The sequence below is a fragment of the Macaca thibetana genome, chromosome 11 (genome assembly GCF_024542745.1).
Source record: "Macaca thibetana thibetana isolate TM-01 chromosome 11, ASM2454274v1, whole genome shotgun sequence".
In the NCBI taxonomy this organism is placed as follows: domain Eukaryota; kingdom Metazoa; phylum Chordata; class Mammalia; order Primates; family Cercopithecidae; genus Macaca; species Macaca thibetana.
The window spans coordinates 12,657,321-12,679,095 of record NC_065588.1 but is presented as its reverse complement, the minus strand read 5'-3'; the positions used below and the strand labels follow the sequence as shown (position 1 = coordinate 12,679,095).

The 21,775-nt window shown below is 41.3% G+C and overlaps 1 protein-coding gene across 2 annotated transcripts in view; it reads left to right on the top strand.

The window, feature by feature from the left end:
• DUSP16 (dual specificity phosphatase 16) overlaps positions 1 to 21,775 on the top strand; it is a 92,524-nt gene that overhangs the window by 56,393 nt on the left and 14,356 nt on the right. For both annotated transcript variants that reach the window (XM_050748225.1, XM_050748226.1), the window contains exon 4: positions 8,254 to 8,417. In XM_050748225.1, coding sequence (XP_050604182.1) covers positions 8,254 to 8,417 — 164 coding nt within the window. The remainder of the gene's footprint in view (positions 1 to 8,253; positions 8,418 to 21,775) is intronic.

Below are 21,775 nucleotides of genomic sequence, written 5' to 3'. Positions count from 1 at the left end.
GCATGGTGGCTCATGCCTGTAATCCGAGCACTTTGGGAGGCCAAGGCGGGCAGATCACCTCAGGTTGAGACTTGGAGACCAGCCTGACCAACATGGAGAAACCCTGTGTCTACTAAAAATACAAAATTAGCCGGACAAATTAGCTGGGCGTGATGGCGCATGCCTGTGATCCCAGCTATTTGGGAGGCTGAGGCAGGACAATTGCTTGAACCCAGGAGTTGGAGGTTGTGGGTGAGCGGAGATTGTGCCATTGCACTCCAGCCTGTGCAACAAGAGCAAAACTCCGTCTCCAAAAACAAACAAAAAACAAGAATTTAACTGCATAGTTCAAAACTGTGCAACCATATGAACTATATGCAGATTATTTAAAATATAAAAGTTAAATTTGCATATGACTTTTTAGAAAAATGTCTTCCATAAAGTAGAGCTTTGTATCAATATTATTTCTTTGTATAACCATGGAATCCATTCACAATATAGGGTGGGAGGGCAGTTCTCTTTGATTCTGCCTTCCTTGAAGGCGGCTCTGTCAATTGATAAATCTCTAGTGACTTGCTCCCTATTTAAATGAAGGCATGAGTGGAAAGGTCCTGTCTCTCACTGCAGGAAACCATCTTTAGAGTCATGGAATTGCTAAAAGGATAGGGATCTATTTTTAGAACTTTGGCCTTAAAAACATTTTAAGAATATCACTAAGCCACAGTAGAGTACTACTTTTATTATGTAAATATACTTCCATTTTAAGAAAATACTGTGATTTATAACTGATTGCATGGGTGAGAGGGAAGAAAAAAGAGTGACTAATTAGAATTGTTTAGTAGAGTTGTTATATGTATTTTATTTTGCTTAGCAGATTTTTCCCTCCCAAAATGGAATGGTGGTTCACGTTTGCTTTTACAGAAAATCGTATTTATGATTGGAATTGTGAAGGAGGTGCTCCTAAGGGAAAATGTTTTCATGGCTGAATTAGGATAAGGTGTTATCTAAATCAGGAATGCCTTAGAAGCTGTATGTACCACATGTTTTCTGTGTCGGAAGTAGTATCTATGTTTTTATTTGTAAACATGCATTCTTTTGGTTGGATTTATGGAAGACTAACAAACAGAAACATGGGTTTTTAGCATTGCGGTCTGGCTGCCTGTGCACCCACAGCTGTGGAGGCCAAGACGCTTCTCTGCCTGCAGAGACTGCCCATCCCTGTTTCTCAGCAGGCTGGAAGTGTCTGCGTATTTGTCTTCCTTCCTCTTAGCACAGATACTTCCAGAATAGGGGGCACAGTCATTCTTAGGTTCAGGTCCATGTTAGGGAAACACATATAGGTTACTATGACTCCGTTTTCTGCATTCCCAGATGATAAACAGCATAAAATTAGGAACAGGAGAAACTTGGCAAGATTGGACAGTGAGTCAAGTCTTCAGACAACTTTAAAAAATATGCGCAAATTTTTTCAAGAAGCTTATCAGTTTTTCGGTACTGCTTTTCACAGTAAATAGCGGATAATGGTCGATGTTATGTCTTGTAATGGAATCTAGCTTGGAGTCCCTGGGACAACAAAGTTATGACGAGGGCAGATAAGAGGACGCTTCATTCTCTGTCTCCGTCAGCCATTTGGAGCAGAAAGTTTGCATGATTGAACTTTCCTTCTGAAGTAGATCTTGTTTGTAAGAGAACTTATGAAAGGAAGAGGGACATTTTAAACACGTTTCAAAACTGAGTTGCTGGTGAGGCCACAGATAGTTTTCAGAGGTTCAAGGGAATCAGGCAGTGTCTCATCTGTTGTTAATTAATGAAACGAAACTGGAGTCACTAGAGTGCAGCAGTGAATGAAAGGTCAGTGAATGGAAAAAACTGTCAATGAAGGAGGATGTCAGCAGAGTGGAACATTGTCATAGATAAAGATCAGTGAAAATGTACTCTGGCCGAGGTGGTGTTTTCTGGAAGTGACTAGGAGCCAGTTTGGGACATTTCAAGCCAAACTGAGCACTAAATGAATGTTCTGATTGCAGCTAAATCTGTTAGATATTTTAAAATATTTGTTTGTTTGAATTTGTTCTAGATATCAGTTGAAAAAGCTTCTTTTTGTTTTATAATATGTTTTACAGTGTAGTGTTGTTGTTATGTTTGGCTCTTTTGTTTTGAGGCTGAACGATGGTTTCTTTCTCTCCTTTGTTTCTGTTCTCCGTCTCAGAACTTTCTAGAGCCACATTTACTTTTGAGGTCCACTGAAGTCAAAGTGTGACATAGGATTACTGTACTAATTAACGCTAGAGCTGGACCTCAGACAGCCTGGCTGATGGCTCAGTTTATGATTATTGCAGAATTGCGTCTCCTCTGAAAGTTGTTCTGTAGGGGGTGACCTGAAAGCCAAGACATGGCCTCAACTTTACTACCAACTTGTGTAAATGGTCATGAACAAACCAGTGACCATATTTACATTTCAACTAGTTCATCTGTAAACTTTGTTATTGGTGTCGTGTGAAATTGCCTTTAAAGAGATTCTCCTTTCTCTGGTCTTGTCAGATCTTCTTTCTTCTCCCTCATTGAAGCCTTTGAGCAATATGGCTTTGGGGAAACAAGGCTCTTCCATCAGTTTGGGAAAGGACCATGGCCGTTTTAGCCTGGTCACAGCTGGGAGGCCAGGACCCCGTGAATATCATCAGCAAGGCTGTCCCTGCATCCAAGGGAGAGTTGAAGGTAATTCCATAGGATTTAGAAAAGTAGACTTATAACCTGGCTCTTCCAGTTATTATATTACGTGATTCTGAGCCTATATTATGTGATTCTGAGCCTTATCTATGAATGGGATTAGTAGTAATACCTACCTCATAGGGCAGTTATAAGAGTGTGTAAAATACCTATAGAGTGCTTAGAGCAGCGTTTGTCACACAGTAAGCGTTCAGTACGTTCTAGGATTACATACATTATAAAAATAATCATTTATAAGGTTAAAATGAAATTCAAGTGGCATTTCCTTGGATTCTGTGGTTTCTCTTTGAGAACATTTACTGGAATATTGTTTTGTTGGATGTATGTATGTATTTTTTTGAGACAGAGTCTCACCTTGTCACCCAGGCTGGAGTGCAGTGGTGCGATCACAGCTCACTGCATCATCAACCTCCTGGGCTCAAACAATCCTCCCACCTCAGCCTCCCAAGTAGCTGGAACTACAGGAACACACCAGCATGCCTGGCTAATTTTTGCATTTTTTTTTTTTTTTTTAAATAGAGATGGAGTTTCTCCATGTTGCCCAAGCCGTTTTATTGGATTTAAATGACAACCATTCCATGAACTATTTTAGAGCCAGAATAGAAAAATATATGAAGGCAGTTCTTTAGAGAAACACCAGAACTGGCAGGGTGCAGTGGCTCATGCCTGTAAACCCAGCACTGTGGGAAGCTGAGGTGGGGGGATCACCTGAGCCTACGAGTTTGAGACCAGCCTGGGCAACATAGGAAGGACCCTGTCTCTACAAAAAATACAAATATTAGCTGAGCGTGGTGGCGCCCGCCTGTATCCCTGGCTACTCAGGAGGCTGAGGTGGGAGGATCACTCACTATGGACTGGACAGTGTTAAGTTCTTTATATGTACTTAGCTTGGGAGGCAGAGGTTGCAGTGAGCCGAGATCATGCCATGCCACTCCAGCCTAGGCCATAGAGTGAGACCCTGTCTCAAAAAAAAAAAAAAAAAAAAAAAAAAAAAGAGAAACACCAGAACTGCATGTTAATAGACATGACATTAAAATTTAATATCATACAATTAAATTAAAATAGTGCCTGTCAGTTGTTAGGTTGGGTAGGTGTAAGAAAAGCAAAGAATGATGAGAATCTTTAACATTTATTGTTACAAGAACTACCTTGGGGAAAAAACTCACTGTAAATAATGACTGTATTATTCAATTACAGAGACTGAAAAGGAACAAAACACGAATAGAAACAAAAGCATAAATTCTAAACGGTGGGCACTCATATACCAATATTGGCTGACCCCCTTTTTTTTTTTTTTTTTTTTTTTTTTTGAGATGGAGTCTTGCTCTGCCGCCCAGGCTGGGGTGCAGTGGCCGGATTTCAGCTCACTGCAAGCTCCGCCTCCCAGGTTTACGCCATTCTCCTGCCTCAGCCTCCCGAGTAGCTGGGACTACAGGCGCCCGCCACCTCACCTGGCTACTTTTTTTTGTATTTTTTAGTAGAGACGGGGTTTCACCGTGTTAGCCAGGATGGTCTCGATCTCCTGACCTCGTGATCCGCCCGTCTCGGCCTCCCAAAGTGCTGGGATTACAGGCTTGAGCCACCGCGCCCGGCCCGACCCCCCTTTTTTTGAGATTGTCTGTGGGTTATACTTGTAGGTATAGGAGTTCTGATTGACTCCATTTCAGTAGTCGCTTTGACCTTAGCATAGCATTTCGTAAGTGTGAATTCCACTAGCTCTTAATATATTTTAGGGGGAATTCCATGGTCAGATAAGTTTGGGGAAACTTACTAGACTTCAATAAATGAAACCAGTTTCTTTGAAGATACTTCTTAGAACCTTTAATAAGTTAATATGTGCTGTGACTCTCCCAGGGCGCTAGGATATACAATATTTTTCTCATGTTTTGGACCGCTATCCTATCTGTCAGCTTCTTTCAGGACGTTATTGCTCTGGGGCACACTATGAGAAGTTAACCTTACAGGCATTCTTTTTTCCACTTTGTGTCTCAGATGAATCCTAAGGAGGTGTAGCTAAACAATTGTGGATCAAAGGTGGAAGAAGGCCGCACAGATGGCGCTAGATAACTGAATGTCTGATCACTATAACAAAAAAACAGGGAGACCGAGGCGGGCAGATCACCTGAGGTCAGGAGTTTGTGACCAGCCTGGCCAACTTGGTGAAACCCTGTCTCTACTAAAAATAAAAAATTGGCCGGGCGTGGTGGCATGCGCCTGTAGTCCCAGCTACTTGGGAGGCTGAGGCAGGAGAATCGCTTGAACCCGGGAAGCAGAGGTTGCAGTGATCTGAGATCACGCCACCGCACTCTAGCCTGGGCGACAGAGTGAGACTCTGTCTCAAAAAAAAAAAAAAAAACACTGATACCTCCTGAGTGCTTTACTATTTGCCAGGCACAAAATACTTTTGATATACTAACTAATTCTCTCAACAACTCTGTGAGATACGTGTGATCGTTATCCTCATTTTATAGATGAGGAAACTAAGAGTCAGAGGGCTTAAGTAACTTGACAAATCAGACAACTAGAAAGTGGTAAAGCCGGGACAGGAACTCAGGTACAAGGGCTTGTGCTCTTACTTCCTCTGCTGTATGATCAGGGGGCTTGCCCACATGTGTATGCTGTATGTACTATGGCTTCTACGTGTGCATGCATGGGGCGGTGTGAGGGTAGTATTCTTGGACAAGAGAACAGCATGGAAATGTGAAATAATAGTGAGTTTTGTGTGGCTGGAAGTCATAATTGGAAATGGTAAGAAATGAAACCGGAGGCCAAGGCAGGCGGATCACCTGAGGTCGGGAGTTCGAGACCAGCCTGAGCAACATGGAGAAGCCCCTTCTCTACTAAAAATACAAAATTAGCTGAGCGTGGTGGCACATGCCGGTAATCCCAGCTACTCCGGAAGCTGAGGCAGGAGAATTGCTTGAATTTGGGAGGCAGAGATGCCGTGAGCTGAGATCACGCCATTGCACTCCAGCCTGGGCAACAAGAGCAAAATTTCGTCTCAAAAAATAAATAAATAAATAAGAATTGAAACCATGAAACAGTAAGGTGCAGATCCTGAGGGCCTGTGACACAAAGGAATTTGTGATTTCTATAATGGATCCACGTATTCTGCCTATCAGGTTACCTTAAGAACTTCAGTAAGTGGAAGACCTTTAACTGCTTCTGTGTTAAAAAATATAGAGACAGACACTTGGTGATGTTGGAGGCCAGGCCACTCTTTTACATTCTGCAGGTGGCATAGTTGTCAACTGCCTACCATTCTAACTTGCTGCATTGAGGACCCTGCACTGAGCCTAGACAGTAGAGACAGGCGTCTGGCTGAATTATGCTTGAATTGAACATAATACAGGGCAGATGATTCCCTCTCAACTTCCTGCACTTCTAGCAGTTTTCAAGGGCATGTTTTGTATGTTTCTTGAAGTGGGAGAAAGTCTAATACAATGTAACTCAGGGAGATGAAGATAAATACTTTAGTGAGATTTCAGGGTCTTGTTCAAGGCTCAGTTAAGAAGGTACTATCTTCTTTTTTTTTTTTTTTTTTTTGAGACAGAGTCTCGCTCTGCCGCCCAGGCTGGAGTGCAGTGGCCGGATCTCAGCTCACTGCAAGCTCCGCCTCCCGGGTTCACGCCATTCTCCTGCCTCAGCCTCCCGAGTAGCTGGGACTACAGGCGCCCGCCACCTCGCCCGGCTAGTTTTTTGTATTTCTTAGTAGAGATGGGGTTTCACCCGGTTAGCCAGGATGGTCTCGATCTCCTGACCTTGTGATCCGCCCGTCTCGGCCTCCCAAAGTGCTGGGATTACAGGCTTGAGCCACCGCGCCCGGCCGAAGGTACTATCTTCTAATAAGACTTAACATGTTATTTGTTGTTGTTTTTTGTTTTTTTATTTCTTTGAGATGGAGTCTTGCTCTGTTGCTGAGGCTGGAGTGCAGTGGCGCAATCTCAGCTCACTGCAACCTCCGCCTTCTGAGTTCAAGTGATTTTCCTGCCTCAGCCTCCCGAGTAGCTGGGATTACAGGCATCCACCACCATGCCTGGCTAATTTTTGTATTTTTAGTGGAGACGGGGTTTCACCATGTTAGCCAGGCTGGTCTCAAACCCCTGACCTCAGGCAATCTGCCTGCCTTGGCCTCCCAAAGTGCTGGGATTACAGACGTGAGTGACCGAGCCCTGCCTTGTTTTTTAATTTAATATTAAAAATATACGAGGATCCCCTGTCATCCAAATCTCCTTGATTCGGACTTAGTGAATAGTGAGGGTTCGGATAGGAAGGCTTTTATCTGAAAATTTATCAGAATCTGTTTGGTTCCTGTGTTTGGGTTTGGCTAGCAAGGAATATTTAGATTGGAAAGCAAATAACCTTACTCTTTTTTTTTTTTTTTATTTTTCTCAGAGGCAGTGAAAGCACCTCCTTGGCTACATAGATTTCACTCCATTGAGTGGTGGCAAGACTGGCTTAGTGAAGGTCATAGAGCAGATCATTATAAGGACAGGACTAGAAAAAACTGAATTCTTCTTTTTTTTTTTTTTTTTTTTGAGACGGAGTCTCGCTTTGTCGCCCAGGCTGGAGTGCAGTGGCCGGATCTCAGCTCACTGCAAGCTCCGCCTCCCGGGTTTACGCCATTCTCCTGCCTCAGCCTCCCGAGTAGCTGGGACTACAGGCGCCCACCACCTCGCCCGGCTAGTTTTTTGTATTTTTAGTAGAGACGGGGTTTCACCATATTAGCCAGGATGGTCTGGATCTCCTGACCTCGTGATCCGCCCGTCTCGGCCTCCCAAAGTGCTGGGATTACAGGCTTGAGCCACCGCGCCCGGCCGAAAAAACTGAATTCTTCTAATTCTGAGTTCAGTAATCTTGCCACAAAGCCTTCCTGTACCCTAAGCAATTAGTCTGTCAGCACTTCTTTATAGTGCTTGCTGAGATGGACAGGAGCTCTCCAGACGTCAGTGGTAATTACGGAGACCTTGACTAACTGCCCAGGGAATCTCCAGAACTTGATAGAATGTGTGTTGGTGGGAGTATGTTTGTGATACCTTTGCAATGAAAAATTTGTATGGTAGGAAGATATAAAGTTAATTGTAGAAATAATTTTTGACTCAATTTTATTTTGAAGAAGTTGCATTCAGCCTCAGTTCTCATTTCTTATATCCCCATTTTGCTTCTGTGAATTATTGGCTTGGTTACTCGCTACTAACTTTAAATCCTCTTTATGTTCCACAAAAAAAAACATTTGCATGGGGAGTGGGGAGCAAATGTTGTAGGGTATGTGAAGATGAAGAGAATGTCTGAGAGAGGAGTCATTTTAAGTGCCTTCAGGACTGGCCTATCCACATGGTAGCAATACAGGCCAAGCCTAGTGCTGGATTATGCTTCAGTCTTAGCATCAGCAGCTGTAGCCAGGAATAGGTGTGCAGTGATACCCACTTGGATCCATGGGTTCAGTTTTTGTGTTTTAAACTGTTGTAGCTGAGCAGTTCACAGAAGGCTGGTTTTTATTTTGTGCGTGGCATAATTTTTTTATAATTTTATAATGTTTATTCTTAGGTGGGTTTGCTGAGTTCTCTCGTTGTTTCCCTGGCCTCTGTGAAGGAAAATCCACTCTAGTCCCTACCTGCATTTCTCAGCCTTGCTTACCTGTTGCCAACACTGGGCCAACCCGAATTCTTCCCAATCTTTATCTTGGCTGCCAGCGAGATGTCCTCAACAAGGTGGGTGCTTTGAAAATATCCTTCATTGCCGGGTTTATATTGTTAGCTGGAGAAACAGCAGTTACCCATTATGTCATTTGAAACACACTCCAGTCTCAGAAAGGAGCTGCTATGCCATTCTGAATGTGCTTCCCAGGTAACAGTTGCATCATCTCTTGGAGTGTTAATTTGTTTGATGTTACTTTTTGCCACAGGACACCTAAACTGTTTTCATGTTTTCTTGTTTTTCATAGGTCCAAGAGACCTGAAGTAGGACAGGATTTTTCAGAAGGTTAGCCTTATATTATTAGGGTATTAATCGATCTATTAAAATAATTGGGCACACTCAGAAAGGCTAATACTTCCTGGATTATCACACATTTAGAAATGTATTTATTTATTACAACACACTAGAAAGGGATGCAGGTTGGACTTGCATTGAGGAAGGTCCTCATGATGACTGCTGGCTGGGGGTTAGGGAAAGGTGTTAAAAAGATGGTGAGGACAAAGGCTGAAACTATGCACTGCCAGCCTCCCTGAGCTAAAGCTCTTTGGAGGAGTTTGGTTGAGAAAGAAGAGGGAAGAGCATGGATTCTTGATGAAAAAGACACCGGCCCTACTGGACAAAGCATGCCCTAATGGAGAAACACATTGGATTGAGTGAGGCCTTTGTATATAATAGTACAAGCAGAACAGCAATAGAACTATAATCTGACTCCACAGCTTGTATGCTCTTAATTAGTAATGCTACAAAACAGTGCTCTTACTGTGTGGAAAAGTGATTTTTCTCTAAAATCTCTTAATTTACGTCACCATAAATTGAAAAAGCCGTCAGAGATCTTAATTCAACTATTGGTGATTTACAAGTGCCACTTTCCTCTACAAAGGAAGTACCCCTTAACACTTTCTCCTTGAGTAACTAGAAGAATTGGGCTGGTTGTAAAATAAGCCTCCAGACTGCCTTTCTTTAGCACCTGGAAGGCAAGGCTTCCTAGGAGGAAGAAAAATACCCTATCATCAGGTCATTGGGTAGCAATAAGGCATTCGTGTGTGTGTGTGTGTGTGTGTGTGTGTGTGTGTGTGTATGTTTAAAACTCCTGCCTCTTCAAAATTTTGCCTCAACACTGTGTTGTTAATATGTCTGCTTTTACTGTGAGATCTGCTGACGTGAGATTTAATAGCTCAGGATTGTACCCAGCCTTTCTGGTGGGGTCACAATGACTTTGAGCATGTAGTTATTATTAATTCTTCTTAGAGATAAGCAGGCTGTGTTACAGAAAGCAAAATTAATTTCTTAAAGTCCCATGCCTTCCTAGGGCAAAGCTGGAGATGGTTTATTTAATCCTCAGATCAGAAAATAAAATAAAATTCCTAGTTAAGAGTTCTGTTTAATCCTGGTAAACCTTAACCAGCCATCAGCAGGTCATTCCACAAGCAATTGTGTTACAGATCATTTTTGTTACTTTCGACACTCAGTTAAATGACACATTCATTTTGCTCTATACCTTTTTCAGATTTAACAAATATGTTGGTTTAAAAAAAAGTGAGAGCAGTTAAACCAGAATTTGGAGTTGAGGATGGGAAAAGTAGTAGTTTTCTCTTTTTAACTCTGGCTTCTAAACGTATACAGCACTAAGCAGGATACATAGTAGATGTATTGAGAGGAAATATTTGCAGCAGGGAGAATGGGTTTGTGGAAGTTTATAGGACAACACCTCGGGCAAGGAGTTATTATAGAAGGCTTGTCAGGAAGCACCCTTAAAATAGATGTATAGACTTTTATTTTTATTCTGCAAGGATGGTGAGAAACAAGAATAAACTGTTAGGCTGGATAACTTTGAAAGCAGTGACTATAAATTTATATTTGTGGCTCACACACTTTGGAATCCTAGCACCTTGCAAGGGTCAGGTGGGCAGATCACTTGAGCTCAGGAGTTTGAGAACAGCCTGGGCAACGTGGCAAAACCCCGTCTCGACAGAAATTACAAAAATTAGCCAGGCTTTGTGGCCCTAGCCTGTGGTTCCAGCTACTTGGGATACTGAGGTGGGGGGATTGCTTGAGCTTGAGAGGCGGAGATTGTGCCACTGTACTCCAGCCTGGGCGACAGAGCAAAGCCCTGTCTCTAAATAAATAAATACATAAATAATAATAAAGAAAGAAAGAAATGTATGTTTGACCTCTAGGTTCGTTGCCGACAAGAGCCTTAGGGCTGAAGGGGATTTCAGAGATCATTTAGTCAGCCACCAGCATTTGATACATGAGGAAATCAGTATTCCAGAAATGTTACATGAATTCCCCAACATCATCCAGTTGAGTTTTAGAACTAGATTTGCCTCTTTTTTTACAAGTAGTATAAACTAACCTATCTATCATCCTGCTGAGCTTCCTGATTTATACTTTCCAAGAGAAATAATATGATTCTTTTCTTCCTAAAGATCTCCAGCCGGGCGCGGTGGCTCAAGCCTATAATCCCAGCACTTTGGGAGGCCGAGACGGGCGGATCACGAGGTCAGGAGATCCAGACCATCCTGGCTAACACGGTGAAACCCCGCCTCTACTAAAAAATACAAAAAAAAAAACTAGCCAGGCGAGGTGGCGGGCGCCTGTAGTCCCAGCTACTCAGGAGGCTGAGGCAGGAGAATGGCCTAAACCCAGGAGGCGGAGCTTGCAGTGAGCTGAGATCCGGCCACTGCACTCCAGCCTGGGCAACAGAGCGAGACTCCATCTCAAAAAAAAAAAAAAAGATCTCCAAAGATGAACATTTTATAATCTTCCCTAACAGTACAGTTCTTTTTATTAAAATTCAGAAGTTAAAGTCTTTACAAACAGTAACCATGAGACCACTAATGTTATTAGTCTTTTGTTTTGTTTTGTTTCTTTGAGAGGGTGCCTCGCACTGTTGCCCAGGCTGGAGTGCAGTGATCTTGGCTCACTACAAGCTCCCCCTCCTGTCTTTAAGCGATTCTCCTGCCTCAGCCTCCCTAGCAGCTGGGACTACAGGCACCCGCCACCACACCCAGCTAATTTTTGTATTTTTAATAGAGATAGGGTTTCACCATGTTGGCCAGGATGGTCTTGATCTTCTGACCTCATGATCCACCCGCCTCAGCCTCCAAAGTGCTGGGATTACAGGTGTGAGCCACCGTGCCTGGCCTATTAGTCTTTTTTTTTTTTTTTTAAATGAAGTGCCACCAAAATATGTTGAAAGCATGTCACAGAAATTTTCTTGGGAAGATCATGTTTTCCGTTTAAAATGCTGGGCTTTTTGTATTATTGCATTTAACCCTCATAATAGGATTAGGAGATACGTTTGCTCTGAGCTAAGTCACCTACCTGAGATTATGTCATTGACTTCAGAGCTGGTCAGTGGCACAGATCAAATGTAAACCCAGGGTGCTGTAATTTTCAGTCCCATGCTTATGTTACACCAAACACGCCCATCTTCTGGAAAAAGGAATTCTCTATAGCAGGCTGTTAGGAAGGGCTGACAAATCTTAAGTCTATTGAGTCACAATTGAGAATTTCTTTCCCTGCTTTTTCTGCAACATCATCTATACCAGTACCATCCAACAGAAATATAATACAAGTCACATACATAATTTAAATTTTTCCAGTATCCTTTAAAAGAAACAGGCAAAATTAATTTTAATGTTTAATAATAACATATTTAACCTAGTATATCTCAAATAATATTTCAGCATGCAATCAGTATACAAAATTATTGAGATATTTTGCGTTCTCTTTTTGTACTGAGTCTTTAAAATCTGGTGTGTATTTTATACTTACAGCACATCTCAATTTGGAGTAGTCACATTTTAGGTGCTCAGTGGCCAGGCTTGTGGCTACCTTATTGGACAGTATAGGTCTCAGCATGTATTAATTTTTACTGATGTTTTAAAGACATGGTTCTTTTGTAGAAGACCATAAGAAGTCATTGGTACCAAAAACATACTTTTATTTTCCTTTTCCCTCACACTGTACTTTTGTTTCTCGGAGTGTGTTCTTTCATCCTCTAGTCTTTATACTGGCGCTGAAATGGGAGCAGCTTATTGTACTAAATGAAAGTCATCTGCTGATGCCCAGTTCATATTTGAAATGAGTGGGATTTGAGAAAGAATCTCTGGTTATTCTGTGAAAGACAAAAGTTCTTGATTGCTTTTCTCTCATATGAGTTACAATTTCAAATGCAGACTTCTGTTCCTATTTAAATATATGCAGCGTATGATGGAATTACCTGTCGGGAGTAGTTGTTAAGCAGAACTGTATCTGAGGTGAACCACTGCAGCTTCTTTTCTAAAGGAGCTCTGTTGCCCGCTCCTTCCCCATTTCAATAATCTGCTGTCTACATTCTTTGTGTAGCTTCTTATTTCAGCCTCTTAACATGCAAAATTGGTTTTCCTAGGCTTTCTTATTCTCCTTGGTGTGCAGTAGGAAGACTGCTCCTTTCTCTGTTGTTTTCTTAGAAGAGTTAGGCAACAAATAGCCTAAACACAATATAGGCTAAGAATGCTTTCAGGGTTTCCAGTGGAAATATATGATCTAGGAACACAAAAGGCTGTCATAATAATCAGTAAAATATTTCTTCAATGTCTATTATGTCACTGTGTGTAGAACACCATACAGTGTTCAAGTGGGTTGGTTAGGCAAGACCTATTCATTAAACAACAATCCACATGACAAGGTGACTACAGTGTCCCTCCCAACACAGGGGCAGCACGGCATGATGGTTGAGAGCCAACTTTGGGGGTGGACAGTTTTGCATCCCAGTTCTCCACCTTACCAGCTGTATCACTTTAGCTGTTACTGCATCTCAGTCTCTTTACCTACATGCCATTATAACTCTGGCCTCCTGGTGTTCATGTAACATTCAAATGAAATGGCATATGCCAAGCACAGTTCCTGGTTTATAGGGACACTTGTCACTGTCATCTTAGGGTAGACTATGTAGCATACCAGGGTGAGTAGTGGATACAGTGCGTTTTGTTGTTTGAGGAAGGCTTGATGGAGTTAAGTAGGACTTGAGGCCAGTTTTGAAGTCAAATGGGTGGGCACATGCAAAATTAGTCATGGAATTGACTTCGGAAAGAAAAATTACAATTCTTTTATCTAGAATTGCAGTGCCTGTGGTTATTTAATGAGATCTCTGTCCTCAGCCTCACTGAACATAGAGAATTTGACCAAACAGAGCAGTTTCATTAAGGACATATATTAATCTGTTCTCTCTATATTACTTCACAGTCTGCATCAACAGATCATAGAACTCATATTTAGAAATTATTCCGACTACAGGAGAAAGTTTATTTCAGGGTTAGGAGAGAGAAAGTTTTAAAGGGAGAAAAGTTGGGAATGGAAATCATAGTAATAAAATTAAATTTTTCTTGATTCACAGATAATCATTTTTGAAAGTTTACTCAACTGTGTGTTGAAAGTAGAATCATTTTTTTAAATCCGTCGGGGGGTTATGTCTTCCACTTTGTAGATGAACCTCACCTGCTGTATTCAGTGTAATTTCCCTACTTAACACCAATTAGGAGAAAGGATAGTTTGGATTAGTGAAAAATACACACCATGGGCTTTTTTTTTTTTGTAGTGGCTTTATTGAGATATAATTCACATACCATACAATTTACAAGCAATTTTTAAGGTAAAATAAGAGAGCTAACATTTTAGGAGACTCTATATTATGTGTCCTCATACTGGCTTTACAAAATACACATCATTAGCCCTATTTTACAGGTGAGGAAATTAAAGCTACCGGAGGTTAGGTAACCTTCCCAAGATCACCCAGGCGATGAGTGGTAATGCGCTGGGCTGTGCTCTGGTTTTTCTGGGGCCACTACCCATGTACTTTACTTTATTCCCTGCCACACTGAGATTCCACACTAACCACTAATGAATTGTTTATAAGAAGAGATCCTTTAGGAGTTTGCTTTTAGTAAATCGATCAGTCTTCTCAGTATGGCATTTGATAAAGTTCTGTAGCTTGGCGGTAAAACTCTTTAGCTTGATATTTAAGACCCCTCTAGGACCTAATACCACCTTTTTAGTTCTTACCTCTCCTGTTCTCTTCCTCTGCTCATCCTCTTTCAATGTCTGGACACGCCTAGTGAGTGCACCCCAGATATTTCTGTCCTGTCCTTGGTCTTCATTCATTTCTTTTTTTTTTTTTTGGGACGGAGTCTCGCTCTGTCGCCCAGGCTGGAGTGCAGTGGCCGGATCTCAGCTCACTGCAAGCTCCACCTCCTGGGTTTATGCCATTCTCCTGCCTCAGCCTCCCGAGTAACTGGGACTACAGGCGCCCGCCACCTCGCCCGACTAACTTTTTTTGTATTTTTTAGTAGAGATGGGGTTTCACCGTGTTAGCCAGGATGGTCTGGATCTCCTGACCTCGTGATCCGCCCGTCTCAGCCTCCCAAAGTGCTGGGATTACAGGCTTGAGCCACCGCGCCTGGCCCATTCATTTTCTATACCCATCTGGAATGCCTCTACCGCCATCTGAGCTTCAGCTGACAGTTTTAGTTCCCATTATAAATAGTCTTCTCAGAATGCTTCCCTTTGTTTTTACTCCTGTTTTCCAATGCCATTTTGTTTATCCTGCTACATTATATTCATCGGATACCTCTTTGTATCATCATTATTTGTGCAACTGTCTTACATTTGCTAGTAGACTATTCATCCCTCAGTGGGAACACTTGCTTTTTTATGCCCCAGAGTACCTTGATGTGTAGTAAGCCCTTGGTGATTATTTTTCAAAATAGTTATATCCTAATTTGTAACCAGGGCAACTTGTATGAAATGTACATGTCCTTAAAAATTAAGTAAACACAGATTAATTTACTGTGTTAATTTACTCAGAAAATCTTCCGTTTATGAATTTGAGAAACTAAAATTTTCAACCCAGGAAAAATAGTCTCATAAATTATGAAATGAATGGAATGTAAGTTAATGATATTTTACAGTGACTTGTAAAATGAAAATGTACAAGGAATGCATATGAAGATTTCTCATTAGAAGATGCTAATAAACCAGTTACTAGATACTGATTTTAGTCAGCTTCAGGGATAAGGGTTCCTTCATGTATTCACCCAACAAATGTTTATTGAGCCTCTGCCATGTGCCAAACAGTGTTCTAGGTGCTGGGGTACACCAGTAAATGAGACAACAATCTTTGCTTTCATTAGCTTACATCCTAGGAGAAAGAAACTTGATAGGAAGCATAATAAATAGGTAAATTACATAGTATAGCACAGTATGAGTGCTATGAAGAAAGCAGGGTAAGAGGGCTGGGGAATACCTGTGAGGTGTGGGTTGTAGTAATTAAATGGGTGATCAAAGTAGTCCTCATTGAGATAGAGGCATTTGAACAAACACTCCAAGGAGGTCAAAGAGTGAGCCATTTGAATACCTGGAGGAAGAGCAGTACAGGCAGAAGAAGCCACCAAGGCGAAACACATGTGGTATGCTAAAGGAAGAGCGAGGCCATTGTGGCTGGAGCAGAGTGAGCATGGGAGAGTGTCGTCAGAGAGGTAATGGGAGCAGATCCGGACAATACAAGACTTCTACGTAGGCCTTGTAAAGACAGGAGCTTTTACTCTGAGAAAGAGAGTTCAGAGGGAGTCATTGGAAGGTTCCAAGCAGAGGAGCAACGTAATCTGACTTACATTGTTAGGATCACTTTAGCATTTGTGTTGAAAACAGGCTGAATTTCCTACTGGAGAGAAGCAGGAAGGCCGGTTAGGAGGCTCCCTGGTAGTGCGTTGGAGTCAAGGTGGCAGTAATGGTGGGATTTGGGCTCTATTTTGAAGGTACAGCCAATAGGATTGGATGGTAGGGGTGTGTGAAAAAGAGGTGTCAAGGAGACTGGGAGATGCAGTTGCCGTTAACTGAGATGGAGTCTGTAGGAAGAGCAGGAATCAGTTCTGGACATGCTGAGTTTTCGAAATGCCTGTTATACTTCCAAGTGGAGATGTTGAGTAGACAGACGGATGTATGAATGGGGCAGGGGGATCCCTGAGGGAGGAGGTATAAAGGTGGGAGTCATTAACGTACAGACAGTGCTTAAGAGGGGATCAGATAATTACTAAGAGGCAAAATATAGATGAGAAAAAGATTGAGCCGTGAGCACTCCCACCCTGAAAGTCTGGGGAGTTGAAAATGACCCAACAAAGAATATTCAGAAGTAAATATTGAGGAAGGAAGGAAATCAAATAATCAGGAAGGCAAATAAACAATGTATTTTCCAGGAGGAAGGAGCAGTCAAGTGTGCCAAGTAGTACTTTAGGTCAAGGAAGATTAAGACTGAGAATTGGTCATTGGATTTAGCAACGTCACTATCCCTGGTGATCATGGAGCAGTTTTGGTAGAGTGTTGGGGGTGAAAGCCTAAATGGAGTGGGTTCAGGAGGTAACAGGAGGAGTGGAGTTGGAGATACCAAGTAGAGGGGTTCTTTCAAGGACTTTGAAGGAACAAAGATATGGGGTAGTGACTGGAGGGAGAAGCGAAGCTGAGAGGAGATATTTTTAAGGTGGGAGAAATAGTGGTTTGTTTGATTGCAGGTAGAAAGAATGATCCTGTGCAGTGGAAAATTGATGTAGAAGAAAGGAGAATCACAAAGCTATGTTCTTGAGCAAGAGGGGATGAATTTATTTAGCAAGCAGAGAGATTGGCCTTACGAGTGTGGACAGTTCATCCAGAACAACAGGTGGGAAGGCAGAGTATCTAGGTGCATTTGCTGGGAGATGGGTAAATGTGGTGATGGAAGTCTATCAAAATTTGCTTCTGACTGTTTCGATTTTTCCATTGTAGTAGGAAGCAAGATTGTTCTTCAGCTATGAGTGAGGATGAGTGGGGACATAGAGGGAGTTTGAAGAGAAAGGGAAATGGATAGAATGGCAAATGGGAAAGAGAAAAAGTGAATGGACTGGGGAAATACAGTGATTGCTGAGGAGTATGAATTGAAAGTGAAATCAGGTAGCATTGTGGAATGTTTTTCTCTGGCCATGCTCAGTGGTATGGGCAGTGCTGACTAGGTGGAGAACTAGATTTAACTAAGGTTGTAATCTTGCCAAGTGAGTACGAACAATTGATGAGGGCAGAGGAAGTTAGGGTAAAAGGAGAGGAGTGATTGTAATAACTGATGATAGAATTTACGCTGGGCAAGGAAGGCAGACATCGTGGGGATGAAGGACAGAGACAACTGGTAGATCATCAGACTGTAGGTCCTCCTGCAGGGGTTGAGATTCTGGAGTGTAGTGTAAGAGAGAGTGAGCTGGAAAGTGGAAGAGTCATCCAAGAGTAGGGTGCATGAAATCAAGCTTATGGAGGGTTTGTGGTTATTGGTAGTGACAGAGACCAGGCTAGCTCTCATGGGAGTGAGTGGCCAAGATGAGGAGTTCAAAGAACTGTGAGGCCACGGTGTTGGAAGGATCTTTGAAGGCCGGTGAAGAAGGATTATCTAATCAGTAGAAAGTGTGTATTTGCAGACTTAGCACAAAGTTGAGCTAAATATTTAACAGCATATGATGACTGCTCTCTAGAAGCTTAAAGATTGTGATGTTTAATTGTAGGACAGAGTAAATACTCAGCTGTGTATGTTTTATACAACATGCTGAAACTAAACTGAACGAATTATATAAATATCTCTTTATAATTTAGTAAGAAGTCATTGACACGTATCTATAAATAAAAGCAATCCTTATTCCACAAAAGAATCATTCTTCATAATTATAGTTCCATCTTAGTTTCACCATTACAAAAAGATGAATCAGGTATGGTGGCACACGCCTATAATCCCTGCTACTCGGGAGGCTGAGACGGGAGAATCACTCAAATCCAGGAGTTCGAGGTTAGCCTGGACCACGTGGTCAGACCCTGTCTCTTAAAAACACCAAAAAAATTAAGATCCCTTCCCAGCTGTTTGTATGGAAATTTGTTAAAAAAAAAAAAATCTAAAAAAAATCAAGAGAGCAAACTAACAACAGTTATATGAAACTTCAGAAACTTTCTTAACCAACTCCCGAGATTCCACTTCATCTCTTCCCCATGTCTTTGGCAGGTGAATGCCTGCTGCATGAGTAGGCTCTTTGCTGTAGCACGTCTGCCTCCACCATCTGAATAGCATACTTACCAAGAATCATTTGTGTTTGTTCTTGAACTTGTTTAGGCCACTGGACTTGTTATTATAATTATGTATGTTAATTAAAATATGATATATACCAATGAAATGTGAAGGAGGAGAGATGTTTTTCTGTGACCTAAGTTAGGTGTTTTGGAAAGATTCAGGAAGGACAGATTGCTTCATATATATATATATATATCCTTATTCCACAAAATAATCAGACTCATTCTTCATAATTATAGTTCCATCTCAATTTCACCATTACAAACAAGATGAATCATATATATATATATATGTATATATGTATATATGTCAAATTAGGTGGGAATAAGGGAGCTGTAAAGTATTTGGGGGACGGTTATAATCTAGAAGGCTTTGGCACTGATAGTGCTTTACAAGTTCTTGCTCTTCTTTAAAAAATGAAAACTGTAAGTGGTAGATGCATTTAGGTGTGATTTGCTTAGGAACTCCAGTCAGCTAAACTAGACAAGAAAAAGCTGTGGTCCTGCATCAGAAATCAGTGTGTTCATGTCCATTTATTTGTTTTAAGTTAAAACAATGTTTTGAGTATGTATGTATCATTTTTAATGATTTCCCCCTTAACTGACTTTTTCCACTGACTACTAATCCAGATGAGAAGGCACTTATTTATGATATTTAATTTAGTAGCCAAATTATATTTAGTATTTAAGGATTTGGTTTTTTTTTTTTTTTTTGGTTTGTTTGTTTTAAAAATTGTGCTTGTTTTATTTATCAAGTCCCATCTTATTATTCCAAAAAAATTTTCAGGTAGCATCTGGATAGTAGATTTAATCAATAGATCTTTTAAGCTAAAAATTTTATAAATAAAGCCATTGAAATTAATTTTTTTCTCAGTTCATTTTGTATTTAAAATATTTTACTAGCTGCATGTAGTAGCTCATGCCTGTAATCCAAGCACTTTGGGAGGCCAAGGTAGGAGGATCGCTTGAGGCCATGAGTTTGAGAGCAGCCTGGGCAATATAGCGAGACTCTGTCTCTACAAAAAAATTTTTAAAAATTTGTGGGGAACCATGGCACATGCCTGGAGTTTCAGCTACTCAAGAGTCAGAGGCAGGAGGATCACTTGACCCCAGGAGGTCAATAATTGAACCCACATCAAAGGGTGGTTGTGAGAATTAAATGAGACAGTCCATTTAAATGCTTAATACAGTACCTGGCACATCGTAGGCATTCATTAAATGTTAGATATCATTTTCTTAATCAGTACCATGTGTCATTGTATAATTAATAGGTCTCTAACAAAGGTACTCAATAAATATTTTTTGACTTAATATAGGTTTAAGTTGTAATTTCTATAAAATGTAGGCTATTAAGGTTACTTGTCAGAAGTGTACATCGTTGTATTCTTTCCTATGGAAAATCAATTTTGACAGTTCTTATTGACTTGCAACATGTTTTCTCTTAGAATTTCTTGTTGTCTTTTGATTGTGTACAGTATATAACACTATTAGAGTCACCTCATTTCTCAGAAACTTCTGTAATATCTTCATTATTGAATTGAGTGGATAGGGATATTACTAATTTCCTTTACTATTAATTTAACATATCTGTAGTACCATTGGTAGAAAGGACTATTGGTGAGAAAGTCCCCAAAGGCTGATTTAATTTAACTCCAGTGACCCACTTCTGTTCTTACATGGGTGATCCTGAACCAGTTCCTGTACCCTGTTGTTGATCAGATAGTACTAGATACACTCAGCTTGGGTTCACACATAGAAAAACAAATGTAACCTTTGCACATGTACAGAAGTTTAAAGGTTGTAGTAAACACCATTAAGATCTATGTAGCCTGATTGTTAACCTAACAGAAGCATGAGACCATCAGAAGACTTGGGCTCTGGCATATCTGAAGGGTGTTGGCCAATCTAAGAAATCCACCTAGTTCCAAAAGCTGTTTATTGACATTGTCATCTCAACAAGAGATGGTCGCATACACAATCTGGATTTATGCTGTCCACGTTTTTGTTTGTTTGTTTGAGACAGAGTTTTGCTCTTGTTGCCCAGGCTGGAGTGCAATGGTGCAATCTCAGCTCACCACGACCTCCGCCTTCTGAGTTCAAGTGATTCTTCTACAGGCATGTGCCACCACACCTGGATAATTTTGTAGTTTTAGTAGAGATGGGGTTTCTCCATGTTGGTCAGGCTGGTCTTGAACTCCAGACCTCAGGTGATCTACCTGCCTCGGCCTCCCAAAGTGCTGGGATTTACAGGCATGAGCCACTGCACCCGGCCGTTGTTCACCTTTTATGTAAAATAAAGTATATTTATTGTGCCAAACGTAGTAAATGAAGAGATTAGGGAACTGGCATGTTTCAGAAGGATAATATAGGAAGAAAATTGCCAATTTTCTTTCAGGTAGTTGGAAAAGATTTGTAGAAAAGGTAGTATTCCAAGAGAAGGAAGAAATGACCAAGATGGCTTAGACTAATTATTCCAGGCTTGGAACATCTCCTGAGAGTCAGGAGGGGGATGACTAAATGAAACAGGTTTGTGTGGGCTTGCCTGCTAAATGGTGGATGGATGTCAGTTGAACAGATTCGTTTTGAGTGCAACTCTATACCTGGGCTGAAGGTGCGAAAACAAGACTCGGTCCAAGATCTCACTCATTACTTCATTACATAACAGGGGAGATGAGAATTATCTGTTAATGTTAACACACTATGCTAGGTGCTTAATTAATGGTGTGAACAAAGTACTTTGGAAGGACAGGGAACTGAATGGTTAATTATGCATCAGTGGGAAAGAGTTCATAGATGAGGTTACACAAAGTAGGAAGAGTGGGAAGAGTGTCTTCCGGAAGGAGGACAGGGCTTTCTAAGCACGAGAACGGTGTGAACAGAAGCACAGAGGACGGGTATACATTTGATGCTGGGGGTGCTGTATGGGACAGGAGCAGGGAATGAGACTCAAGGAAATGAAAAGAATGTGGATAAAGCACCCAGCCGGGAGTTCATCATAACAGAGATTCCTCTAGTTGTTCAGAACATGGTTTGGAGAGAAAACCACTGCAAACTTCAGGAGCTCCTGGTGACTTTTTTGGTTATCTTGGCTACTGAGCAGTGAATGGGTATAGAGAGGAGAGGATCAATGGAAGAGGTGATTCCAAAAGGATTTGGCAGCTGTTTGGATGAGGGTCATGGGGAAGAGAAAGCCTCATTTTATTTTCGAGCTCAGCTGGCTAGGTCGATGTTATTACCCTAAACCAATTTGGGGATTACA